Genomic DNA, 26,573 nt, shown 5'->3' on the forward strand with positions numbered 1-26,573 from the left:
GTTTTAAGGATAAACATACACTGTAACCAGTAGTTTTGCTGAGCACCATGGCAGTAAATTTCAACCTGAAAAACTAGTAGTTAGAAAATTGTATGTTTCTTCTTCATAATAAAATGCCACAAAAGCTAGTTTCCCCAAAACCAAAATCCATTTTAAGCCTGGCTGGTACTATTAAACCATAATGGAAGCTCATATGTGCTGGCATTTACTCCTTTGCTTTAGTTCTCTCTGGACTGCTTACAGAGAAAGGGCTGCTGAATGGTAAAATATCCTGGGCAGATCTTTCCACAGCGTGTATGACTCAGCTACAGAACCTCACCAGGGAGCAGATGCATCTGCAGGACTCTGCACTCAGATTTGCATCGCCTGCTTTGTCAGACTTACCTGGGATGTGATTTCCCATGTATTTTATGTGCATTTCATGGAGCCCAACCTCAGTAGGAGCATATTTCACTGTTACTGTGCCATCTTTATTATCCACGATATCTGGTGTATCCATCTTTCCAGAGGGCATGTGTACTTCACCTACAAAAGGCCACCATGGGAGTTACAAAAGGAGAAGCTGCCTGCTTCCCCTTTCCCACCCACAGAGAATTTTCTAGCCATTTTAAAAAAGCATTTTAAATTGTTAAATTCCTTACCCACAGGCACAAATAGGAGACTAATGGGAACACTAAACAGACATATTTTCTGTTTAAGCTACATGAATAGAAGGCAGTGGTAGACATCTGGCAAACAGTCCTGTGACCTTACAAACTCTGCAGGCAGGGCTGTTTGCTGCAGACATGGAGCTTTTCACAGCAAGCTGCATAAAAAGCACTGATCTACCTCATAGCAAGATGCTTCCTTTTCAAAAGCGCAGCAGAAGAGGGAAGTCTGACTGTTCCTCAAGCTGGGACAGGCCAGCTTGAAGGGTTGGGATTGCTGAGCTAAAGGGCAGAGGGGACACAGGCCTTGTGTGCAGGAGCTTAGTGCAACCAGGGTGCTACTGGAGCGATGCTCTCAGCTGCCAGACCTGTAGAAGAGGGGTCACCTGCTTTGGAGAAGGTATGTGTAACAGGAATGCAGAATTAACTGCTTTATAGCATCTGCAGAAAAGAAATAATGGAGCTTGGGTGCATGTAGCTGCTCCAGAAGGGAAAAAGCATCAATAGGCCCTAAAGTGCAGTAGCTCACAGCCTAGCACTGAAGGCCACAGCAACACACCAAGAGCCCCCTCACTTAACTCAAACCATTGAAGGGGTATATCTTACTCATCCTCAGCGTGTGCCACTCAATGTGAAATTAAACAGCCATATTGCTGGCAGGATACAAACCTCCCACACATACTGTGGTCTAGACCACCCAGTCTGGTAGCTGCAAATGGATAAACACACTAACAAAAAGCATAAATCTCCCTGAGACGCACTCCAGGTACCTGTTATTTCTCCTTTCCTTACAGCAAATGGGATAACCATATCAAAGGGCCTGAACCCCATGCCGTTCATGTCTCCAACGGGGACATAAGCTTCTTCTGTAACCTAAAGCAAGCAAAAAGATGGGTCACTTCAAAAGGGCTGATAGAGCCAAATGAGCACTGAGCAACTCCACTGCAAGCACAAGCAGAAGAGAGTGTGCGGTGATTATTGCAGCCAGCCAAGGACTGGGCTCCACCAGAGCAGTGTCCGGCCAAGCTCTCCTTTACAACACCACACCGCAGAGCAGAGCAAATCAAACACGGCGCAGATGGAAGACATGCTGGAAAAAAGTAAGAGATAAAAATGGAACACAAAGGGATGGAAGATAATGTAGTGCACACAAGACCCAAAGTGGCTCCATCTGAAAGGATTTAGTTGCTTAAGGCCTGGAAGAGAAAGTGATTTTTAAATGGGGCAGAATGATTGCAACACAAAATGGACAAAAGAAACAAGTTTCACAATGCGACTCTGAACTCAAGACACTGTGATTTTACTGGGAAAACAAAGCAGTGCACTCAGGGTGCTTTTGCCAACAGCAGACATTTCAGAAGTGGAAGCTGTGGGTGCAGTGATCCTCTTCATGTTTACATGAGTTTATTTGGAGACTCCCTTCAAGCAGCAAAGAAAAAACAAGGTCTGGATCCCAAGAACAATTGATGAAATAGAAAGAATGAACACAATGACCAGAGAGATCAAGCAGTCCCAAGAAGCAGGCTGTCATCTGAAATGGAACACAGATGGGGAGCTGAAAAATGTAAAAATTGTGTACCCAAGGGCGGAATCCGGGGGGGGAAGCGCCCACTGGCTCCTGCGACTGTGCGGCGACATCATCTGCATCTACAGCCTGGGCAGGGGTAGAGGTAGGTTAGTTGTTATTAGATGTTATTCTGGCATGGAGGCATTCCCACCTTCCACAGTTCAGAACACACTGCTCCTTCCAGTTCAACACCTTCCTCCCACTGTGAAGCCCTCCCAGTCCTCTTGCCATAGCAAAGACCCAGATCCAGTCAGGGAAGCTGGGAAACTGCCCTTATCTGTAGGCACTGGAGGAAGCCACCAGTGGCACAGCAAAGGGACAAAGCCAGTACGTGCCATTGTTGCATGCTTGGGAGGGGAGTGGAAAGCTGTGCCTGAACACTGGTGGAATTGAATATCAGAGTTGCTTTCTTATGGGACTGATGCAGTGAAGGAAGGGAAAGGTTTAAACCTAGAGTCCCTGAGTGCTGTGCAGCACGACATGCCAGCTGGGAGGCAGGGTAGATGGCTGCTGTGAGAAGGCTGCTCCGGTTCATGCATTTGGGTGAATGACCCAGCCCATGTCCAGCCACAGCAGCAAAGCCTTTTTTCTGATTCATAGCCGGGACTGCGTCATCAAGACACCAAATGTGTTCTCCCCTGGCGCAGCCACTCTTCTCACCAGGTGTGTCAAGAGCATGACTTGCAAATTCCCATCTCTCCCATTAAGCCAGCATGAGTGGCTGGGACTGACACCCATGCAGGGGGCTCCCCCAGGCTCAGCTATCCCAGCCCCTTCTGCCCATTTAACACCACTGCAAACCACCCTAATGAAATAAACCACTGGAAACTTCTTCATGGACAGACTCCACTAAGAAAACCAATGCAAAATAGAAATGCTGCTGTTTCAGTGTTCTCTGTCCCCAGCTGAGACACCCAAGTCAAACACATAATGCATCAGTCAGCTAGGAAGTGGGAATTTTGGCTGGCCAGGATTGGGCTCCCTGACCTCAGGAGGCATTTCCTGTGGTGAACCTTCAGCAGAAACCAAAGGAGTCATTTCTCTCAAGGAAATCTTCAGACACCCATAGCAATCTGCCAGGAAGACAGGTAGGAAGAGCCAGAGTTGCTGGCCCCAGGGACTCTCCTGCGAGCTCCATCTGGACTCAGTACAAGTACAGCCCTGTGATTTCAGGCACTGAGATGCAGCAGAGGCTGCTTGGGCTGAGATTACAAGACTGAGAATTGTTTTGCCAACACAGAGAGATGTTCTTCACAAGAAGGGCTTCTGTGAGCCTTGAGAGGCACCTACTTTGCTTCTCAGGGGACGGGGGTATTGTTTGCTAAATGTGGAGTACTGCACATAGAAAGGAAGATAATTAGTAGGAGGGGGATTTTGGCTATAACAGTTTAACTAGCACTTAAAAATAATTTGTAAGTGAAAGCTAACAGTCTGCTTCCCTGGGATCTGTCAGCAGACCGTTCCTTATTTTGGGATCAACTTAATAAAAAGTGAGAGACAGAGAAGGCAGAGCACTGTATCTGACAATGAGCAACATAATTAGTTGTAGAAGCTAATTACAACCACCCTTACATCATTTAGAAAAAGAACTACATGGTCAGGAAATGAAAACCAAATTTCTTCAGAAAAGCCAAGTCTTCATCCTCTGATGGTTTCTATCCCTCTTCACTTAACTGTATTGCCTGTTCAAAATAAGCTCTGCAAGGAACACGGATTCATTAGCTCCTGCTAGCCTAATAAATATCTGAACAAACATTTACACACAGAGTTAACCTATTGCTAAATAAAACATGGCAGCAGGGATCTGAGTGGGAGGTACTTCTGGAGCAGAACTGGCTTACCATGACAGTGAAAGGACTGTTGGGAATGTCCACCCCACCAAAGCGGACATAAATCACATAGGTTCCTGGTTTGGCAGCAGTGTAGAAGATATCATAAGTCCCGTCCTCATTTTCAACAACATCTGCTTCAGCTTCTGTCCCATCTGGCGTGAGGACGGTACACGTCACTTTTCCCTTCCCTGCTGATTTGGCGTCTACCACAAAACCAACCTCCTCACCAGTCTTCACAGTGGGTGCAATTCCAGGACCTACAAAGCAATTTTAATTACAGAAAGTGTTCACAAGACAGTTTTCCCAGGCAGATCACCTGTGAGGTGCCTGGGGAGTATGGTATCAAGACACTGGTCCCAGGAAACCACAGATGTGGTTTTAGGAGCAGATGTACAACAAGGGACATTTGTAAAACTGGTCAGCACAGTGGTATGCTAGAGCTGGCTACCAGTTCTTCTCCTCTGCAATCAGAGAGGTGGGATGGGAACAGAGAGGAAAAAAGCTAAGTTTGAAGAAAGTAATGCCTTAACCCATACTCTTATCATCCTACTCCTTTATGCAGAGCCAAAGGCACTTTCTTCTGCCAGCAACTCAGCTGCACTGCTTTAACATAAACCTCCCTATCTAAGCAGCTATAAAAGGGCACAGTAGCAGCCATGGCCACATTTTCTCCACCATTATCCACATATGATTTTCCACTGTTCTGCCACACATCACAAAAAAAGAACATCATGCAACAATGCCAAAATTGTAGCAATCAGATCTAGCTTGAAGAACACTGTGTTTAAATGAGAACTATTATGTCTTATTTGCAGTAGTACATATTGAATACTCCTGCTTCTGATCCTCTCTTGTTACCAGGTAAATGGCTCATTTTGAACTGGCAACGAACCTGCTGGTTTAATACACTGGCAGTATTCCAGCACTTACTCCTACGGTGATTGTATTTCAGCTTTACAGCACTGAATCAGAAGCACTTCTTGGAAATGGGAAATTTTAGCTGGCATCTGGCAGTAATCTCCATCTCAGTTACTTTCAATAGTTCGTGACTTGAGTTACTTTGAAGAGTATCAGATTTACCCATTAAGGGATCTTTTAAACAAATTTTGAGGCAAAGAGGATATCTCTTTTTTTCTTCCATTGTGTCAGGAATGTATTTCTGTTTAAAACAACTTGATAGCAGCTAGCTCACGGACAGGCTTCAGGTGCACTCTAACTGCACAATGCCCAGCTCCAGCACAACGTCCACACACTCTCACAGGTCAACAACAACAGATTAGGTTTCCCTGGTCAATTTGGCCTTGCCTAGTTTATTTATTTAATCTACAATCAAGGGACTTAATGTTCAGCGGTATTCTTGTAACTCGTTCCTGTCACTTCTGCTCCCTGCCACAGCTTCCTGGGAGGTGAGCACGCCACGGTGACCAGTCCAAAGCCACGTGATAACACCCATCCTTAAAACCTGTGTGCTCCTACAGCAAAAAATCTGGAGTCCCCTACACCAAGGCAATGATTTTTTCAGTCATAGTAATATCTTATCTTTAGGTTCTCTCCTTCTCAAAATCCTGTTCAGACCCAGGCCAATCTCGACCAGACAGAAAAGCAGCAGAAAACTTCACTAACAACACCTACCCTGAACAGGCTTTGCACATGACCAACTATTTACATCCTCAGAATTAATTCTGTTGTAGCTTGCAATGAAAAGCTTCTTGGAATGCTCACTGTGCAAGGAACATGATGCAGTGGACACACACGTATGTGCTATTTTTAAATCAACCTCACTGAAGTTCTCAGCTAGATTTATTGATGCCAAAATAAGCATCAGACAGTTGCATCTGGCTGTTTATAACATCCCAGGCAGTCTGACAGATTTTGCTAGAGGCTGCAAGAGATCCCTGCTCACCCACAGGGTGGACACTTCTTTATCTTTAGGAACACCCCTTCTGTAAGAGCAGCCAGACTACACAAGCCTCAAGCATGTCTTCTACACCCATCACATCTACTGTACCATGCTCAGAAGGCAGCTTTACACCCAGAATAAACAACAGCAAATAGAGGAGTTGAACACTCACCTGTGGCCAAACACTTGCTGGCATCCCCAGCTGGAGATGCCCGGATCCTATAGGGGGAGGCCGGGATATCATCTCCACCATACTTCACGCCAATCGTATAGCGGCCAGTTTTGTCAGGGACATAGGTGACCGTGTAAGTGCCATCCTTGTTGTCATGAATGTCCACTCTCTTGGGTTTGCCCTCTTGGTCCTGAGGAATGCAAACCGCAAGATTAACCACTACGAAGGTTTTGAATTTCCTTAGCTGGACATCAAATCTGTTCACAACCATACTTAGGTGGTCTCAAACAGATACAGAACTGCAGCTTTTTGAAGTTTAAAGATATTTTGCTCAAAGACTTTGTAACAAAAACAGAGCATTAGGAGCAGAAAAACATCAGACCACTATAAAATAATCACTACTGTCATTAACTAATCTTTGGTTGATATGAAAATGTTTGTAAGACCAGCAAGCCATTTTAATGAACTTTATATTAATTGTAAGAAGTTCATGCTGAGGCACAAAAGGGCAGTCACGCTGTGCAGCTCTGTCCTGAGTAAGCACTAAGTAGCCTTGGGCAACTGCCCCCTGAAAGGTCTGAGGTCAGGGGGAAGCATTACTGGAGTCTGCTCTCAACCCTCCTGCATCAGGCATCCAGCTGCTGGCACACTGCAAAGTCTACAGTTAAAAACAGGTCTATGCAGCCCCTTCAACTACCTTTTCTCATCAGCTGCAAAGCACAAAACATTTCAGAAAGTCTTCCATGCCTGCTTATAGGGAATCACATGTTGACTCAATTTTGTATTTTATGACTTAATGCTGCCTAGGGTACAGTATAAGCTGCAAAGGACTTCAGATTTTAGGTACAGCACAAAAGAGCTTACTTCTTTCAGGAAGGCTTGTGAAACATTTGATGTTCCACAGCTCAGAATAAGAAGCAAACAAATGCTGCCAGAAGGATCACCTAATGCACTTCTACCACACAGGACTTGTGGAACTTGATCTTCAAAGCCCCAGCCAGGCTGGGAGCTCTGATAAGCATTTTGGATCCTTTAAGAGCACACTTGCACACCAGAATTAATGGCAACTGCTTTGGTGCACCTGAGCAGGCATTGAGACAGGACAGGTGCAAGAATGCAGAAGGGCAAGTACAACCAGGCATGCAATGACCTAGGCATCCCACAGCTCAGCTATGTGCTTTATGGTCCACTAACCAGACACCTTTTTGCTGAGGCCACAGAGTCCAGGTATCAGAAACTTCAGAAAGAGTAGTAACAAAGATAAATCAAAACATTCCTGCAGTATCTCCTTAAGCAGCTTATGACTTCTGGCAACCTTGAGGGAGACGTGTGTGGTAATTTATCATAACATGATGCTCATTATCGCATGACCTTGCTGAACACTGCTAGAAGACTGTCTCCATTTCAAATGCCAGTATTTTCATAATTTTACAAGAAATTACTTATCTCATTCTGGGCATTTGCAGAGTGTAAGGTTAGGCAAGAGCCAAACAGAGCATATCTGATGACTTTAAGACAGAAGTTTCACAAAAGCACCCTCAAATGCAGAGTGCAAGACTTTCCTGTACCAGACCTTAGTGTCCAGTCAGCAGCCCAGTCTCCAGGACATTGGGTATGTTAGGATAAAACTGTGGACACTTCTGAAAGGAGAGACTCATGCCACCTAGGAAACATGTTTCCTGTCCTGCTTGGTTTTGTTACTTACCGTGATCTGTACAGCCAGAAGTCCCTGCCCAGCATCCTTAGCATCCACAGCAAACTCCACAGGCAGGCTGGCTAGAATGCCATAGGAACTGAGCCCTGGACCACTCGCTGTCACTTTACTGGCATCGTACGTAGGAAGCACCTTCACCTTGAAGGGACTTAAAGAGCAACCCATTATTTTCCCTCCTCCCAAGTCAATGGCTGACAGTTGCTGCAGTACGTGCTATACAGCTCTCTTACACTGTCTGCTGCAGGTGCAGTGGGCTCAAAACACCCCTGAACCCTGAAGTCATGCAAGGAGCTGCACTGGTTAAATAGAAAGGACCACAGCCAGTCCTTAAATGGTGCTTATGTGCTGGAGAACACCACTGGATTGTTAATTTTTCAGCTCTCCAAAGTTTCTCTTTTCGCCTTACCTTCGAGGAATCTCTTCATCAGCATATTTGACAGTGATCATGTAGGGTCCCTCCTGCATAGGGGTGTACACCACCGTGTGGGTGCCATCTCCATTGTCTACCACATTGACAGGTCCCACAACTCCTAAAAAAGCAACACATTTTTTTCTCAGCTATGCTACTAAAATACAGTCATTTGCTGCACAAAGCTACAAGATGGACTGCTTATTTATAACAAATTTCAATTTTTTTTATGAAAGCAACAGGCATGGATCAATGATCAGTTTCCCTTATTTTATATTCAAAGACATTGACTTAAAATAGATTTTTTTTATCCACTGCTCTCTGGGCTCCCATCTTCTTGCTGTAAACAAAAGCTAGCATGAAAATACTGGAGAAAGATTTGGCTTTTGGTACAGTCTAGGTCAAGAGCAATTGCTAAAAGTGCATTGAAGATCTTTCAAGACAGAAAATGAGTAATGCTTAAAATTGTCTGAACTGTCATTTACAAGATTACTTGTTATTACTGGGATTCACTGCACAGAATTGAGCTCTAAAGCCAGTTGGTGTGTAGCAGTCACCAGCTGAGTCTTTCACAATCAGGTGTTTAGAAAAGCAGGCTTGCTGCCTAGGCAAGAACACCCTGCAAGCTGCCAAAGACCTGAGAAAGCAGGATCAATTATTTCAATTTGCATTAAGCTAAATCTACAACAGATCAACAGATTATTTGACATATCAGTTCAGATCAACACACAAAGCAGTCTACAATTACAAGTTGGCTTTAAAACACAGAAAGGATTAGTAGTAAAGCAAGCACAAAAGAAATGTATAGAGCTGCCATGCACAGCCTAAAAGCAACACCGTTGGTTCCCACTCCCCCCTGCAGATGATTCTTGCTGTTGCCAACTGGATTTCCAAGAACCAGAACTGCCAGTAGTTAGTGAGAGTTCAAACCTGTCTCAGAGTCACCCTTTGGACCACCTTTAAAGAAATCCGAAATTGCTTTCAATGGGGAGCGCCATCCCTGGGAATCCGTCTCATCCGCTAGAATTAAAGAAGTGTTACCTGCAGGGCACTTGCACAGCAAGACCTGACGCTCCAGTGGGAGGGCAGCTTTCACCTCCCAGCAAGGTGAGACTTGCAGCCAACAGGTGCTCACTGACAGGATACTGTGCCACTGAGACACAGCTTTCTAGGTTAATGCAAGCACCATTAATGCTATCACTCAAAGGGCCCTGCTGTTCTCTGGGGACCACTGAGCAATTTCACCATGATTCAGAGACTCCTACAACCCACTGACTCAGGTTTCCCAAGTCACTGTCCACACATTAGACTTTGGATTTACTTTTTGATATCTAAAACTTAATGCACAATCGTTCACTGGTGATGGCTACTCACATCACTTCTCCCAGCCCTGCAGATTACGCTAAAGCCATCAAAGACACTGTCCAAAGCAGCACTGCCTAGGACACACTCTCCCTGTCACAGCATGACGTGGGTCAGCTGCCAGATGAACAGGAGCAGAGGGAAATGCTCATTCAAGTGGCATTGCAACCTTTGCAAGCTAGGCCAGGACCATGTTACCTGCCCAAACACAATTATGGGCACAGCCAGATGGAATACTTTGGTTCTTACCTCTGGGTCCTGTCACCACCACTTCAAGAGGCGCTATTCCTGCCTTGCTGGTGTCTACAGTGAAGGACTGGGGGATTTTGGCTCGAACAGCTGTACCCAGACCTGGTCCTGCTATCTTCACCTTGCTGGGATCCACAACATCCTTTACAGGAACCTTGAAAGGACTGCCTGGAAGATGACATGGTAAGTGTTAAACACCACAAGGTTAACAGTTACAGAGAACAAAAGGTCTTTTTTCTCTACCTTTCCTTAGGCTTTTTTATTACTATCCCTCTGCTGCAGGCAGAAATTGCAACCCCACAGCCTCCACACTATCCCTCTGCTTCTGCAAAAGCCAGAAGTGTAATGATGGTGCTTCTACAGTTTCACAGAATTGGTGTCAACCTTCTGTGACCTATCTACTCACACCTCAGAAAAAAAAGAAAAACAAACATGAAAGAAACCAGAAGTGCAAATGAAGCATCATGGAGGCAACACATTTCCTTGTATCTTACTGTGTTCAGTATGTCAACAAAGAGAATGGGAACAACAGGAAACATCCCTTCTTACTGCAGAACAGGATCCTTAATGCATCCACATACCAAAGGGCTATTTTCATGACCTAAAGTATTTCACACCACTTGTATATAATACCAGTTATTTGTCAAGGGTTAGTGTTCCTTTTCCTGTTCCACTCACTTGTACCCATCTGAGCAAATGCCACTGCCTTTTCTGCCTGAATTCTGAGGAAAAGCAGAAAGCCAAAATCACATCAACATCCCACAGCACAAGGGAGATGCAGCCAACTGAGAACTCTTGAGTCCATAGTTTGACTTCATCTCTCTTCTGAAAGCCACTGAGCAAGAGCTCTTACCAGGAATATGCTCTCCCCCATAAGTGATGTTAACATCGTAATCTCCTGGAACATAAGGAATATACTCGGCACTGCAGCTCCCATCTTTGTTATCTTTACAGCTAATTTTAGATTCTGAAGGTCCTTCAACAGTTATTCCAAGGCCACCAATTCCTGCCCCTCTGCAAGACAGAAACACATTGTTAGAATCACCTGCTTCTAAAGCAGCTTTGTAGCCTTCACATGCTCTGGCTGCATTTTCATTCTTTTTGGAAATGTGGTATCCTGACTTCCAATGTTCAGCCTTCAGCATGTGCTGCCATGCAAAGCTGTGTCAGCATTGCCTCACTCAAATTTCCCAAGAATTTTCTTCTCAGTAGCTATCAATCCCTAATGTTGAATGTTTGCAGAACAGAGTGGATGATGAGGTAGCACACACAGTCATCAGCTGGACACAGCTTGGCCTTTTTATAAATATATGTATTGAGTTTAGCATCCTGCATTGCACACACCATTACACTCCTCCCTCTCCTCAGATATTCCTTCAAGATCAAACAGGCCCCGTCACCTGGTGACAACTGAAAAGGCATTGGGCTGATTTGTGAAAGCTTCTGTAAGTCCAGGTCCTTGTGCCTTCACACGTGATGGATGGCAGCCCTCTGCGACATTCACTCTGAAGGGACTATTTGGCACAGGCACACCGTCATACGTCACGCTGACTGTGTGCGGACCTGTTAAACAGAGGCAAACAGTTCCTGAATTCCCAAAAACTGCTCATGACTTAACATAACTCTACAAGATGCTACAGACTTAAATGTCAGTATATGGATAAGTTTCCTCCTGCATTTCACAAGACTTCACCAGTGTTTTGTAACTGAGATTCCATCTACAAACTGTTCTTCTAAAGACAAGTTACCAGAAAAGCCAGTTCTTCAAGTTAAAATAGAGCTACTTCCTGCAGAATTAGCTCCTCTACTGGCAGACCTCTTGCAAAGATGCCAACAAGTTACTGGCAGACCTCAGGGGTTTGCCAAATGAAAGTAGTAGAAGAGCTGCTTGCTCTTGGTTTTCCCCTTTCAAGTAAAAGAAAACAAGCCCCAAGGTTACCCTTTTCAAATGGCGTGTACTCCACTGAATATGTTCCATCCGCGTTGTCTTGGATGAGACAGTCTGTGGGGGAGCCAGATGGGCTCGTGATCTGTGTCCTGATGTGGTCACCACCAGCCTTTGTTAGAGGTCGAGCATCCACAGTGAACTCAGTTGTAGCTTCTCGGAAGACATCTACAGGAAATGTTTTGAAGAGTCACTTCAAGAAGTGCAACATATTCCAACAACAAAACATTTGGTGAAGCAGCATGATAAACAGCTTGTTTGGGAACATGAGACTGCAGTCTGTCCAAGGATCACCATGGAAACATGCACAGCTTTTACAACTTTCAATGCTCAGAATATATGGAAAGGACTGCAAGTCCTATAAATTCAATAATAACAGTTAGTCTCACCTTTTCCTTCGACTCCTGGCCCAAACACTTTAACTCTGCTTGTGTCCACAGCTGGCTCCACTTTGACCCGGGCTGGGAATTTAGGCACTTGCTCTCCTCCATATCTCATCTTGATTGTGTACATGCCAGCTGAGAGTGGCACGTAGGTAACGACATAGGTCCCGTCTTTGTTATCATCGATCTGGACCTCAGCTTTGGAACCAGTATCTGACACCATGTCCACCCGCAGGTCCCCAGGACCCGCTTCCGTGCAGTCGACATTTAGCAGCCCTGCCTCGCCTACTTTACCACGCTCCAGACCTGGGCCTGTGGCAATGACTTTAGACACATCAAATGGCATTTCTATATCTGCCTTAAAGGGTGAACCAGGAATGTGAACTTCTTCAAAGAGGATGTTTACAAAATACTCTCCAGGCTTCGTAGGCAGGTAGGAGACAGAGCAGGTTCCATCGCCGTTGTCCGAACATTCAATTTTAGCTTCGCATGGGCCTTCCACTGTCAAACCCAAACCTCCAGTTCCTGCCCCTTTGGTATCTATCGTAAATTGGGCTGGTTTTCCAACAAGACCCCCTCGAAGACCTGGACCATGAGCTTTTACCTAAAAGAGAATATGCAGTTGAGCTAAATGGCCTTTTCCATGTTATTGCCAGAAGACTTCCTAGTTACACTTGCTTGTATGTGGGACTTGATTAACAGGCTCTTAAAAATACACAGAAGGCACTGTCTCCTTTGCCACTCAGCCCATTTTTACTGTAAAGCTGGTACTTCTCCTCCAAAGATGTTTCTAGGCAAGGATATTTATAATCTTACCATAGCTGTTTCTATACAGCCATGGGAAATAAAAGGTGGAAATGTTAAAATATTTGATGGTTGTACACATGTTTTTCTTGAAATATACTTCCTTAGAAAAACAGCATCTTAATACATCAGCAATGCTTATCAGAGAGACTTCTATTAAACTAGGAGCAATACTTAAATTTGCCACACTAAACAGGATATTTGCCATATTTCTGATTATTTTTTTCATATACAGTGTTACAGGAATGAATTCTACAAGTCATGGAGGCTGCAAAAGGAATCACTGAGCATTCTGAGTAAGGATGTTCCTGGGTGTGTTTTGGCCAAGACCAAGCCAAGTCTCATGCAGTAGCCCACAATTTCAGGTATCAGTTGCTGCTACAGCCCTATACTGTTCACTTACCTTGGAAGGGTCTGGAGGTAATGTGGCCTCCACAGTGTAGGGGCTCCCTGGGATCGGGTTGCCATCATAACTCACATCCACCACATAGAGTCCTTCTTCCCGTGGGATATATTTTGCAGTGCTGCACTCCTTACCCAGAACTGGTTCCACCAGACATGGCACAGCCTTCCTCATAGGACTGGAAATATTAACCTCCAGTTTACCTTGCCCACCAGCTCCTTTGGTATCAATTACAAATTCCTGATCTTTCCCTACTTCCACTCCTGAAAAAGACAAAACCCATGTTACATTACATACTTAACACCAGACAGCAGTCCAAAGAATCTCCCATGCACATATCACTGGCAGAGCCCTACCCAGTCTGCATTCCTCTGCAGGCAAAAAAACCCTCCCAAGCCAAACAACAAAAAACCCCAAGCTAAACCAAATGCTTTGGTTAATTGACATTACAAATCTACAGGAGAAAACAAGCCTGTAAGGTGTGGTCTGATAGTATCACAGGCTCATTTCAGGAAAGCAACAGTATTTCACAGCTTTAAGTTCTTCCACTTTTGGAAAACAAAAAGGCTGTATGAATGACACTGTGCATTGCAAGAGTTTGATACATTTGAACAGCCATCTAGCCTTCAGGAAAACAGATTTCATCAGTGAGTGTTCAGCCTGGTGAAGCATCCAGCTCTATTCACCACAAATGACCAAACTCCAAACACATGTTTTCTCCACAGTACTATGTAATCTTAGCAAAAAAGGAAAAAAAAAAAGAGAAATCTAAATTGAAATTCGGCCTTCAAGAGGACCACCTAAATAAGTGTGGTCAAGTTATAAAGTTGGATCTGGTTGCTCCCCAGCTGTAGCAAGTTAAAAAGGAGATTGTTTTGCCTGCTTCTGTTCCAGCAGGACATGCTGGCTATCACCCAGACTCCAGAGACCCTTCAGAGGCTTCCAACCCACAGGTACTTACTGTTTTCCAGTCCATTGACTATAACTTTGCTTAGGTCTAGAGGAGCAGCAACGCCCACTGTGAAAGGGCTTTTAGGGATAGGATCACCACCGTAAGTTACCAAAACCTTCATTGGGCCCTAGTTGGAGAATTTACACGTTAGCTCAGTTCCCCACTTCACACAGACACACCAACACCTAAGCAGTACATAACCACATCAACTAATCTATTTTATCTGGCCACAGTCAAACTTACTGGTTTATGGACATTAAAGCTCACACCAGTGCAGCCCTTCAAAGCACTAATGGTTTTTATTTAATACAGGAAGAGCAAAAAAGACAGTTGTTCCCAACACTTAATTAGACTATATTCAAGCTGCCTGGCAAAGCCTTCAGTTCAGGCTGGCTCCCACCCCCCCGGCGCTCAGACCCGACAGCCGAATGAACGTCCCACTGCTCCAGACCAGGTATCCCCTTCCACCACATGGAGAGGCCAAAGCTAAGACTGCAAAGAGGCCATATTATTACAGCATCTGAAATACCAGGGGTTTAAGCTCTACAAGTCAGAAAGATTAATGCTCTTGTGTATTTTGGCTGGAATGCTGCACAGCCATGGCAAGCTCCAGCCCATGATGTGTGTTCCTTTTATTCTCTCCTACCGCAGTCCATATTTTAGCTATAGTCACTGTTTGCTTACTTTTCACTCTTGGCTGATTCTGCTCCCAAGTGAAATAATCATGGATATTTCATGCAAGCTAGTGAATAGCTTCCATGATTATTTTTGGTTGTTTTTAGAAAACACACACACGGGTAGCTGTAGCAACACCACAAGATAGATAAGACCAAATAAACAGCATTAAACCAAGGCTACTCTGCAACTGACGCTGCCCCTCAGGAATTTAACTACCTACTCCATCCTTCCCCTGCTCTGAGGAGTCCACAGTCCCATTCATAAGCTACTGCTTAGGAACCTGAAAAGGACAGGGTCCAGGAAAGACCAGTATGCTCACAGTATGGAGAGACAACAAGGCTACTCTAATTACTGAGCAGCCTATTTTCATATCTTAACCACTGCTCTCCTGCCACTGCTATCCACAAGCATCTCCTGTAAGCCCACAGTGCTTCCATGACCCATGGTACTTCAGCAGATGGAAGACTCAAGTGGAAAACCTGCTTTGGGCATCCTGGCTTGTTTCACCAGTGATTTTCAGGTGAAGCACAGAAATCTGGTACTGCTCATGAATGCATGGAGTACAGAGGAGTGCTCCCTTCTGCATACCAACCCTGACTAAACAAGCCAAAGCCTCTCCAAACAGGCACGCCAGCCACATCCTGAGATCATGCAACTGCTTTATCGAAAAACAAACGCTAGCTCTATGGTGCTCCCAAGAATTCCGAACCAGCATTATCAGTCAAATAATACTGCAGTCTTCTTTATCAGTTCACTTCTAAATAGCTGCACTCAAGGAAGCTGGGGCAGATGACCAAGTAGTACATTTGGTTGTTCAGGAGAACAAGAGTAGCAAAATACTTTCATCTCAGCACCAGAGCACCTACATCCTCAGAAATACGAGATTCATGCATTCTGGTGTTTAGTGGCCCCTTACAAACATACAAGTACAGTGTAAGGAAAAATACTTCTAGTTATTAGGAGCTTCCACTTTCAGCTTTTTAATGGTGTTGCTAGAAAGGCACCAACTTCATCACTTGCCTACTGGAAACTAGTGCACAGTCATCCAAACTCTTCTTTTTGTCCCTGCTCTGGTTTGCACTCCAGCTCCTTTGACAGCAGCAGCCTGCTGACAGGCAGCACACCACAACCTCAGCTCTGCAGGACTGCAGCAGCTGGGGCAGCAGTCAGCTCCATTGTGGAGCCTGGGAAGGTTTGCCAACTTTCTTCTTCAACTGATAAGGTAGGGAATGATGATGTGAGCTGTGTGCTACTGTGTCAGTATCTCTCCTTGCCATAGAAAAGAAAACAGTGGCAAGCTATCAATAACTACACCAGAAAAACTGCATTACTGCTTTCCAACTCCCACTGTACTGCAGGCATTAGGGATCCTGGGGAACAAGATACCCTGGCAAGTTTTTTCTGCTTTTTCCTCTGTGCACAGGTACTAGGAAAGGAGGTCATTGCACTACAGCAACACAAGTTGTTCACTCTTGTACCGCTACAGGAGTCAGACCTACCTGCTGGATGGGCGTGTACCTAATCGTGTGGGAATAGTCATAGTTGTCAATGATATCCAGATCCATCACTGCCTCTCCTGGCACTGAGCTGCTGAACTGCACATCCAGTGGTGCTTTTCCAGCTCCCTTGGTGAACACAGTGAAGTGTGTTGGTTTGCCATTTTCCACACCTAAAGAAAAATGTTAATTCTAATTTACACACAGCTCACACAGAGAAACTCTCCTCCAGAAGCATTCAGTACCAATAAAGCCCAGCCAAGCAAAACACTAAGGGAAAGGCATTGTTTGCAACTGCCTGACATCCCACCCTGCTGCTGCATCCCTGCAATGCTCAGCCAGGCTGTGACCATTCTGCTACAGCTCCTCATGATCCCATATTGGTCACACTACATGAACCCAGCTCTCACCAGTTTTGTTCAGCCCAGGTCCTTCAGCTTTCACTTTGCTGGCATCGTGTGAGGGGTCCACCTTAACTCTGAATGGGCTGGCAGGAATTTCCTGCAACAGAAACACCAAAAATAACCAGGTCACTCTACACTAGCCAAAATTAAACAGGTAATAGTTTTAAGATAATTCTGCTCTAATTCCAGCATCTTGAGTAAAATTTCACCTCACTTAAAACTGCCTTACTGATTAGTGTAATTCAAAACATAGGGCAAAGTTAGCAGCTGGAAGTTTTTTATTTTTAAGGAAAACTTTTTCCCCTTATTTTTCTTGAGAAGTCACTTAGGTATTTTAACTAGAGAAGGCAGCCTTGCCCCATGGGAGACTACATTCATTATGCCAGTCCAACACATTACACAAACTTCAGTGTCCCAAACCAACTCCTCTCACTTGCATACGTGCAAGTATTACCAAAGAACTTCCCATTTTTTACATTGTTATAGAAACAGTGACCAAACCAAGCGCATGTGAGCTGATGTGGAAAGAGCCAGCAATGAACTGGCTAATGCATGGTGATCAAAGAGCAGATAAACAGATTCTCAAAACATCAGGCTGCAAAATTAATATTACAAACCTCTCCTGCAAAAAGCACTTTAATAGTGTAGCGCCCAGCGGCAGGTGGTGAGTACTTCACTGTGAATGTATCATTAGCATTGTGGATGATGTCAAAATCTATGTCCTCTTCCTCACTGCTGACCACACGAGCATCACACTTGATTCCAACACTGACATCACCTAGGAACAACAAGTGGAGGTTTTGCTATTGGACAGCACAGACATTGCCAGCCAAACAGCCAGACCATTCCCATTTCTAGCTGAGTCACCATGTTAACTAATGTAACAAATCAGATCACAAGTCACTGCAATGTTCTGCCTCCCAAGGTTTTTCCACTAAATAAGGAAAACCAGCATGGAACAGTACATTATCCCCTCATTGCATAACCCGTGATTCTAATACCACAGAACAGCCCAGCCTGCTTTTACCTTCTCCTGCATCCGTGCAGTCCACAGTGAAGTGGGTTGGCTCACTTGCCTTCAGGCCAGTTCTCTCTACTCCAGGTCCAAACACTTTGACTTTCTGAGGATGACTCCCTTGACCTATAAGGACCTATACAAATTCACAAGGGTCAGAATCACACATCTTTGTCACACTTGAGATCACAGCCAAGTCAGAGCATTGCTTGGAGAGGAGCTATAGGATAACAGATACAAATGAATGGCCCCAAATCACCCAGGCTGCAGCTGGGCTGATAGAAGATCACCATGTGAGCTTGTAAAAACAAAGATTCATACAAGTGGATAGATTTCTAAAAAAATGAAGCAGAAGGACACACCTTCTTAGAGTTCACAGAAGGGTTTTATCATCCTAGTTGTACTAACAAGTAGTTGTGAGCACCAGTGTCCTATTTGGCTAGAACTAAGTACTATTCATCTCTGTACTTACCCTAAATGGGCTATTGGGCACATTGGCTCCTCCCCAGACAACAGAAATTGTATGTTTGATTGGTTTAACTGGCACATAGGAGCAGGCAAACACACCATCAGGCTTGCTCTTTATCTGGATATCAATAGGGTTTCCTTCTCCATCCTAAAAAGCAGTAATACAAGCAGAAGGTTCAGATACTTCAAAAATGCTTGAATAGTTTGAACAGCCCAAGACTGTTTCAAAATGTGTCAATTTTTTTTTTTCTGGAACTGCAGCTCAGAAATACTGAAAAAAACATGCAATTTACACTCCTGCAAGTCTTCCTCATCTAACACCTGCTCATTCATACACCATACTACAACACATAGAAAATTCACAGGCTCAGGGACACTTCAGTGCTTCCAAATGACAACTCAAGGAAATTACACCTTGCTTTGCTTCCAAGTAAGGAAGCAAAGACATGTATTCATATACTTCAGAGCAGTCACTTTGTCTTCAGTTGTTGCCTGACTACATTACACAGATCAAAGCACAGAGCTTTGACTGAATTACACATGCCCAGAATTAAGTGGTATATAAGTGAGTAGAAATACTTAAGGCATTTTTCTAAACAGTATTAAAGGCCTTTTGCTACAGTTTCACACAGCTGCCTTCGGGTTTTTACCTGTGCATACATCTTCAGAGGTGCTTTCCCAGCATCCTTGGTTTCAACTGTGAACTCAGCAGGATTGTTCACTATACAGCCAGTCCTCTCCAAGCCCGGGCCATATGCCTTCACCTAAAAGAGCACCTCAAGAGTATTAGTTTGCAGCTCAGAAAGAGAAACAAAACAAAATGATTTATGTATGAAGACCTGCCGCCTCCACAAGCCCCATGAAGCATGTGATACTACTTCAGCAAGTTTTCATTATATTAAATCAAAACTACAACAGTATTACTTGAATAAGCTGGGGAATATCTGGCTGGGTAATATCTTGGCAAATTCAGAGCTTTAAGCAGAGGCACTCCAAGAGTCTGCTACCAGAATCCTTTAGAAACATCTCTACTGTAGTTACATCCAAGACATGCTGTGCCATGGGTCAACTCCTGTGCCTCACCTTATCTGCATTGAAGTCTCCTGAAGCTGGTCGAATGAAGGCCATGTAAGGGCTGTCTTTTATGTCCTCATCATCACACATGATGTGCACAGCATATTCACCAGGCTCTTTGGGCCAATACTTCACATCACATGAGCCATCGTTCTTGTCATCACACTCAATTTTAGCCTGAGAAGGGCCTTCTATTGCAAAGCCTGAAAAAGGAACAAGTAGGTTCCTCATGTTAGGTTTGTGGCAGCTGCTAATTTAACACCACTTCCACAAATAGCTTTTTGTTAGCCATAAACATGCCTGATCTCTCCGTCACCCTTCTTCGGCAATACAGGAGATAATCCATTCATCTATCATTCCCTTCTGGATCTCATCCCACAAAATCACAGATTAACACTCTCCATCACACACACTCCTGTCTCTAGGACTTGCCTTTGATAGATGTTTGTGTTTAGACCACAACGTCTTAGAGACTTGTTTTTTCTTTTTTTTAGTGTTTTTACTGTTGGGAAACCTATTGTTTCTCATGAGTTCGCTGCTAGCATTGCAAGATACAAATATTTCAGGGAAACTAAGTAAAGTAACATACCAAGAGAACCAACTTCTGTGCCAATGGACTCGACCACAAAGTCAGCTGACTTGCCCACAACTCCCTCGTGCAGTCCAGGCCCCCAGGCTCTCACTTTCTGAGGACCTGCTTCATGACCCACCTGAACTTCAAAGGGACTACCAGAGAAAAACAAAGCATGGTATTAGAAATGGGGACAAATACAGCATCTCTCTTTTACCCCAAGCAATTTAATGAGGCTTTACATTGAATTTTCCAAATTAACAGATGCTATCATGTGGTGGCACAGTGCCCAGCAGTGTCTTTCTGGCAGAGAGGTCATCCAACCCATCACCATCTTGCACCACAAATCCTGAGTGTCAAATACTTGCTCTGCTTGCTGTAGCTATGGACACTGAAATAATAGATCCCTTCAAAGTCTTACAGCAAAGTCCAAGGTGCATGATCCACCATGTTTTATAAGGTTTTTTTTATTCATGATTTTGCATTAGAAAGACTGACACAAATCACCCTTCAGAGCATTGTCAAGCCACTGCAGCCTGAAAACAGGCTGTTAAAAACAAGATGTTACAACAATTTGCCACTAACTTGTCTTCCCAGTACTAATTCAAATCAGTGTTGCTTTAAAAGCCCACCAACTACACAACCCACTGAAGGACACAAAAATGCCCAAAAAGCTGCTTTTGACTCACCTTTTTGGGATGTTTTGCCCACCCCATGTAATTGTGACAACGTACTTCCCTGGTGTGGCTGGATAATATTCAAATGCATATATACCATCCATAAAGCCTTTTTGTTTCACCAACTCCTCCAAGCCCTCTGTTGAAAGATCAATTCAGCATTGAACTTAACAGTTTCCATCCTGCTTTCAATCACTCAGACAAGTTCATGTTTTCTAGTATTTATTTTAGCTTGCAAGAATAAATTTCTTCCACCAGAAAAAAAAAGGTCAGGTTATAAGGGAAGTTAGTTCTAGCTGCCCTCTAGGACAAAGACAGCAAACACTTCCAGAAGAAATAGAGCAGAAAGTATTTTAAGTTACCAGACTTAATAAGTTCCCTTGTGTTTTATTTTCTTAGTCTGCAGTATGATGCATGTCATATGTTAAAACAAAAAAGCTTAACATTTGTCAGACTTTGTAACCACAAGTATGCAGGGAATGCCTACTTTTCATTTTCTTCAAGATGAAGAATTTAGGAAGAAAAGCTTAATACGCTAAAATTTACGTTGATATGTCTGTTGCTTTTTTTCCCCCCAGCCTCATGAAGCCACACAGTCAGGGCTCTGTGTGTGTGGAGGAGGTGAAGGCAATACAATGCACCTTTGAATGCCGCCCCAGGCGGGGGGAGGTGGCGGGCTCAGAGTACCACACAGGGACTGCTGCTGGCGGCCGCATGAGCCAGCGGCCCCCATGCTCCCATCCTCCCAGGCAGAGGGCCACATCCAGGGCTCAGGACCAAGGAATCTGGGGACGGATCCTCAGAGATGGTCTCTGTCAGCCTATGGTTCCTTTCCTCCCCTGTTTGTGTGCCCAAGCAGCTAGTGCCACCAGGAATACTGCTCTGAGTCATTCCCAGCTTTATGAGAGTAGGATTTCCATCATGCCAGAGACCCTGGCATGTGACTCACTTCCACAGATTGGATGAAGATGCAATGTGTACCCATAAAGCTTGGAGGCTACAGCAGGCAGATGCATGGATTTTCTCAGTTTTGCTAACTGATGCATTAAAATGGAAGGAACTAAAACCAGATATAATCTTATCCAGCCCTGCAGATCAAAACCTCCCCAACAGACACAAAGTACCGAAAAACCATTCTGAAATCTGGCTTTTTATACAGATCCCATCAGTTCCATCTCCTTCCCGCTCTTCCTTTTCCCAGACTCTGCTCCCCCCCTTCTCCAAAACACATGCACAGCACAGATTCTCCCCAGCACTCACTTGGTCCCTTGATAGTCACTCCAACATCTCCGCTTCCTGCTGCTCTTGTATCAACCTTGAAGTCAGCTGTCTCCCTGATACGGACGCCCTTGGGCTGCAGACCTCGACCAGTGGCACGACACGCATTGGGGTTGCAGGCTGCAAGGCAACTTCAGGCATTACTACTGTCTCTGATCTCAGCACACAGGTAGCCCAGCCAGCCTGGGACAACCTTCAGTTTAACATTGACTCAGGGCAACCACAGCTTAGCTTTCAGCACAAGGTGATAGCATTAAGACAGACAGACGTGAGTCTGCCTGTCTGCTGTCTATGCCCCCTGGCTTTTATGCAATAGTAGTCAGTGCCACCAAGCAACACTGACCCCCTCCAAGACCATTTTTTAGAATGATTGCAAACACTGAAGCCCTTCTGCTTTCCAATTCAATGCCAGTTATCAGTACAAGACTTTTACACAGCTATCACATAGAGATATTTGCCACAGACACAACCTTCCTGACGCCTTTTGCATTGAGGCCCTGTGCAGTGTAGGGTGAAGGGTCCCTTTTGCAGATAAGCCCCAGTGAACAGTATTATTCTTCTGGTCTTTCAGAAGCATATGACTGGGATAACTGCTATTGGCAAAGCTGAGTTTTGCCTGGGCTTTGTTAAAAGATGACATGTCAAACCCCCCCCCCCCCCAATTGTCACAGTTCACACTTTCACAGAAGCAAAGTCACTGAACCTCTGCACACTGAAGCAGGGTGGGGTAGGAGGGTTACACACAGCTTAGGCTTATCTTGACCTCTTTACTCCAACCACTTTTCTGGGCCTGCAGAGTGGCTACAGAAATTTTGTGCACTTAGGAATAGTTTTCATTACACAATCCCAGCTGTCATGAGGTTTTCAGCGCCAAAGACCTGAGAGGTTTGAAGAGACTTACAAACAACCACAGCTTCCCCGCACTGTAAACCGAACGCGCATTTTCCCCAAGCACGCCGTGCTTACAGCAGGAGCACAAGTCTGCCAAGCAACTTGTTAGGTTTTCACTCATTATACAACAGCTTACAGGTTTTCCCCTCACCCCTGCAGCAGCCAACATCGCCCCGTGTCCTACACCGGATGGTGTGAGTGGGGACTGTGTGCCATCTGCCAGCTCTGAAAGCTCAGTGGGAACACACAGGAGCATGGCTGATGTGGAGTGGGAACAGCTTGCAGAGCACTTACACAGCTGCGTCAGGCAGCTTGTGGTTAAGCCAGTTTCACTGACTGGGTCACACAAAGCTTCAGTTCGTTTGCAACTTTCCTCCCAACCCCAACAAAACCAAAAATCCTTTTGGCTGGGACAAGCTGCAGGCTAGAAGCTTACAAAGAGCAAACATGACGGAGCATCCTGCACACCTCTTACCAACTATGAAGCCATTAGCAGTGAAGTCCAAAATTCCACAAATGGAGGGTAGCTCAGGAGAGATGAGCAGAGATCTAAAAGCATAGGAGCACGTAAGGATGGAACAGAAAGCAAATTAGGTGTCCGTTAAGGAGGAAAACAGTAAATATAGTCATTTGAGGAACAAGGGTGGAAAACAGCAAGACACTGCATAGCTGCATAAATTACTCAAAAAAATTCAAAGGGCAGCTTAACATTTGTAAGTCTAGGCAGAAAGGAAACTAGCAACAAAAGCCATATTACTGTTAGAGAGCACTGGTTTACCCTGAGAGTACTCAGGTGACCCAGTGAAACAGGACCAAGATGTTGAAAGGTACAGGGAATATAAAAGGCATGATCCAAGCATATTCTGTGATCACATCCAAGGAGAAAAGTGCCCATCTACATTTATATGCATTTTTTAAAAACATACCCTCTCCAATGAGAACAGTGCAAGGAGTTTTGGGAATTGCCTCCCCAGCAAAAGTCACTTTGACAATGTGAGGACCAGCTTGAACAGGTTTATAGGTGCAACGGTAGACCTGGTTGCCTTTGTCTTCCACTACAACTTCAGCAAGGTTTCTTCCCTGAGGATCCTCCACTTCCACAATCACGTCACCCACACCAGCACCTGCAAAGAAAACGAGCCCAGCTGAGCCTTGCCTTCCCCACCAGCAACAGGCACCCTGTTTCAGACTACCAGCAGCTGTCTGGGCTCAGCCAGCCATCCTCTGCTGCCAATTCTAGGCACAGCCTCTGCGTTCAGCTTTTGCCGACAAGAAACATTTGAGCAGGGAGTGGGCAAGACAGCATGGTGGCATTCCATGAAGTCAAACTGACAGGGCTCTGCTGCTCCAGCCACAGGGTTTCACAACATAGTACTGAATGTACATACAGCCTGGTTACCCTATGGATACCACCCTGTAGCACCTCTATTGCAGATCAGCCCACAGCTTTACCAGTCAGTTCAATCTCTCAAGCTTTGAAGTGGTTTAGATTAAGAGATTGGACAAATGAATGCTGGTCTGACAAGGATCCTCTCTGCTGGACTATATGTATTCACTTTTGTTCAGACACCTGCTCCTCTCACATCTTATTCAACTCATCATACAACAAAAACAGTTTTCTATACAGTTTCAAAGGCCAGACATGTCTTTACATGATTCAGACCACTCCTTCTCCCAATTAGAGGCTGAACATAATACTTGCCTCACTATAGCCACATTTAATTTTATTCCTAAGCTCCCTCAGGCAAAAGGCAATTTCAAATATGCTACTCAGCATATTTTGGTGTTTAAATGCTACAAGTAACTGCCCTAAGTAGTTTCACATTGTTCTAAATGAATTAACATTTGTAGCATCTTATTGACTCATTCCTTTAGGCTATAGCATTGGCCTAATAGTAGGTGACAAATAATGTGATGGAGATGCCCTAATGAAGATAGTAACCCTCTAATAATTACAATAAAGGTTGAAAGCAGTTCATCATTGAAGTATGAACTCAAAGTAGCACTGCAGCAGGTTCTTTCTGTAGAGCTAAATATAGAACACACTACACACTTACAGTTGGCTCACAGTTTATCCTTCACACTCATGTTCAACATGTCACAGTCCTGTTTAAAATGAGTTGGGGAAAGAAACTAGCCAGGAACCATCCAGCAAATTCATGGCAAATTTCTGGGTCAGGCTTAGCACCCTCTTGCCCCAGCTCAGCTCTGTAATTCAAATATTTCGTACACAGCTGAAGCCTTGTAAGCAGCCCGGCTATTATTTCACCTATGAGCTGGATGGGGCTACAAATCCTCATCCACTTTACAGCTATTTTTCCAAGGCCTTAGGTTCTCACATTTGAGGAAACTGCAGGATTTCCATCATCACTCATCCTGCTTACCTGCTGTGTAGAGGTCAAAGTAGGTAGGTTTATTGGCAATGTTCCCTGCTGCCTCCAGTCCTGGTCCCTTTGCTGTCACTTTGCTTGCATCTCCCTGGGCTTTGTCAACGTTCACTTCAAATGGACTCTTCGAGATGTGCTGCCCAGCAAACAGGACGGAAACCTAGGGACAGACAGCATCAGCTTGGACCCATCAGGCAGAGCTCAGATCACTACCATAAAGCCAAGCACGAGGTCAAGCACCTGCATTTGTAACACAAAGGCACTTTCCCTCAGAGGTGAGGGACCATCTATCCCACAGCCCTCATCACATCCATACTAACTACTGGCCACCTTCTTAAAGTTCTCTTGGTTACAGAATCAGGCACACCAGCATGGAAGCTTGAATCGGGATATGCCAATACAAGGTGGATCTCCATCCAGCAATAAAGTGGCAGCAGAACTTGCATTTTATCTTTTCAGGCTGGCTGTGAGGACTGGCCACCCTAGGAAGTGTCAAAGCAATAGGATCACCCATCATAAACCTGTGCCTATGGGCATCCAGGCACAAAGGGAGGGAGTCCTTCTCTGCAAAATCCCTACACTGTACAGTACCATCAGCAAAGAGATATAGAAACAACCTGTTGTTTTCATCTGCATCTCTTGTGACAAAACTGGCTTTGTGAGTTGCACAAAGTAGCCCAGCTGTAGCACTTGATACTCAAACACAAATGCACTTTCTCCCAATACACACCTCTTTTCCCCTTGCAAAGGGAGCAGCCCAAAAGCCAGATGGAGAACTAAGGCCACATCAATTTAACTCTTCTTCAGGATGCCTGAGGTGGCTCTTACCCATCAGTGAACAGGGAGCCCTCAGGGGCTCATGTTAACAACCAGCAGAGCAGTGTGTCTAGCAAGAGAATACTGATTATTGACACAAAACACACCTTGTGAGGTCCAGTAACCCTTGGAACATACTGTACTGAGTAGGTCTTGTTTTTGTCACTGGATGGAGTTATCTTTGCCTAGGAGAGAAAACACATCCATCATCAAGCTGTGCCTACGCACACCAGCTGAACTCTTTACTGATACTGCAATCTATTTCCAAAGTCAGCAATGTTAGACACTTGTTGCTGTGAGAGCAGGGATCCTTGCTATCCTCCTCTTCTCTCATGGACAAAATCCCATTGGTTTTATCTTTCCAAGAGAGGAAGCAAGCTACCTTCTCCCCAACCCAGCCCTTTCCTTTGCTGTTAATTGCTCTATTGAGGCAGGCCAAATATGAGGAGACAGTAAGTCCAATGTACAGCTGTATTTTT

The 26,573-nt window shown here is 44.7% G+C and overlaps 1 protein-coding gene across 3 annotated transcripts in view; it reads right to left on the reverse strand.

The window, feature by feature from the left end:
• The window catches only part of FLNB (filamin B), a 72,281-nt gene that overhangs the window by 14,700 nt on the left and 31,008 nt on the right, over window positions 1–26,573 (reverse strand). For 2 of the 3 annotated variants that reach the window (XM_053953495.1, XM_053953492.1), the window contains exons 6-32: window positions 26,202–26,279; window positions 25,276–25,438; window positions 23,818–24,015; window positions 21,983–22,120; window positions 20,735–20,861; window positions 20,064–20,200; window positions 19,484–19,677; window positions 19,051–19,164; window positions 18,405–18,548; window positions 17,945–18,068; window positions 17,535–17,695; window positions 16,924–17,014; window positions 16,517–16,686; window positions 14,349–14,466; window positions 13,388–13,650; window positions 12,187–12,784; window positions 11,792–11,965; window positions 11,253–11,415; window positions 10,706–10,866; window positions 9,853–10,020; window positions 8,239–8,362; window positions 7,824–7,980; window positions 6,119–6,308; window positions 4,056–4,303; window positions 2,227–2,301; window positions 1,418–1,520; window positions 385–525 (exon numbers count right to left, since the gene is read on the reverse strand). In XM_053953495.1, coding sequence (XP_053809470.1) covers window positions 385–525; window positions 1,418–1,520; window positions 2,227–2,301; window positions 4,056–4,303; window positions 6,119–6,308; window positions 7,824–7,980; window positions 8,239–8,362; window positions 9,853–10,020; window positions 10,706–10,866; window positions 11,253–11,415; window positions 11,792–11,965; window positions 12,187–12,784; window positions 13,388–13,650; window positions 14,349–14,466; window positions 16,517–16,686; window positions 16,924–17,014; window positions 17,535–17,695; window positions 17,945–18,068; window positions 18,405–18,548; window positions 19,051–19,164; window positions 19,484–19,677; window positions 20,064–20,200; window positions 20,735–20,861; window positions 21,983–22,120; window positions 23,818–24,015; window positions 25,276–25,438; window positions 26,202–26,279 — 4,522 coding nt within the window. The remainder of the gene's footprint in view (window positions 1–384; window positions 526–1,417; window positions 1,521–2,226; window positions 2,302–4,055; window positions 4,304–6,118; window positions 6,309–7,823; window positions 7,981–8,238; window positions 8,363–9,852; window positions 10,021–10,705; window positions 10,867–11,252; window positions 11,416–11,791; window positions 11,966–12,186; window positions 12,785–13,387; window positions 13,651–14,348; window positions 14,467–16,516; window positions 16,687–16,923; window positions 17,015–17,534; window positions 17,696–17,944; window positions 18,069–18,404; window positions 18,549–19,050; window positions 19,165–19,483; window positions 19,678–20,063; window positions 20,201–20,734; window positions 20,862–21,982; window positions 22,121–23,817; window positions 24,016–25,275; window positions 25,439–26,201; window positions 26,280–26,573) is intronic. The other variant, XM_053953493.1, reaches the window with a different exon arrangement.

This window comes from Vidua chalybeata, chromosome 12 (genome assembly GCF_026979565.1).
Source record: "Vidua chalybeata isolate OUT-0048 chromosome 12, bVidCha1 merged haplotype, whole genome shotgun sequence".
NCBI classification, from domain to species: domain Eukaryota; kingdom Metazoa; phylum Chordata; class Aves; order Passeriformes; family Viduidae; genus Vidua; species Vidua chalybeata.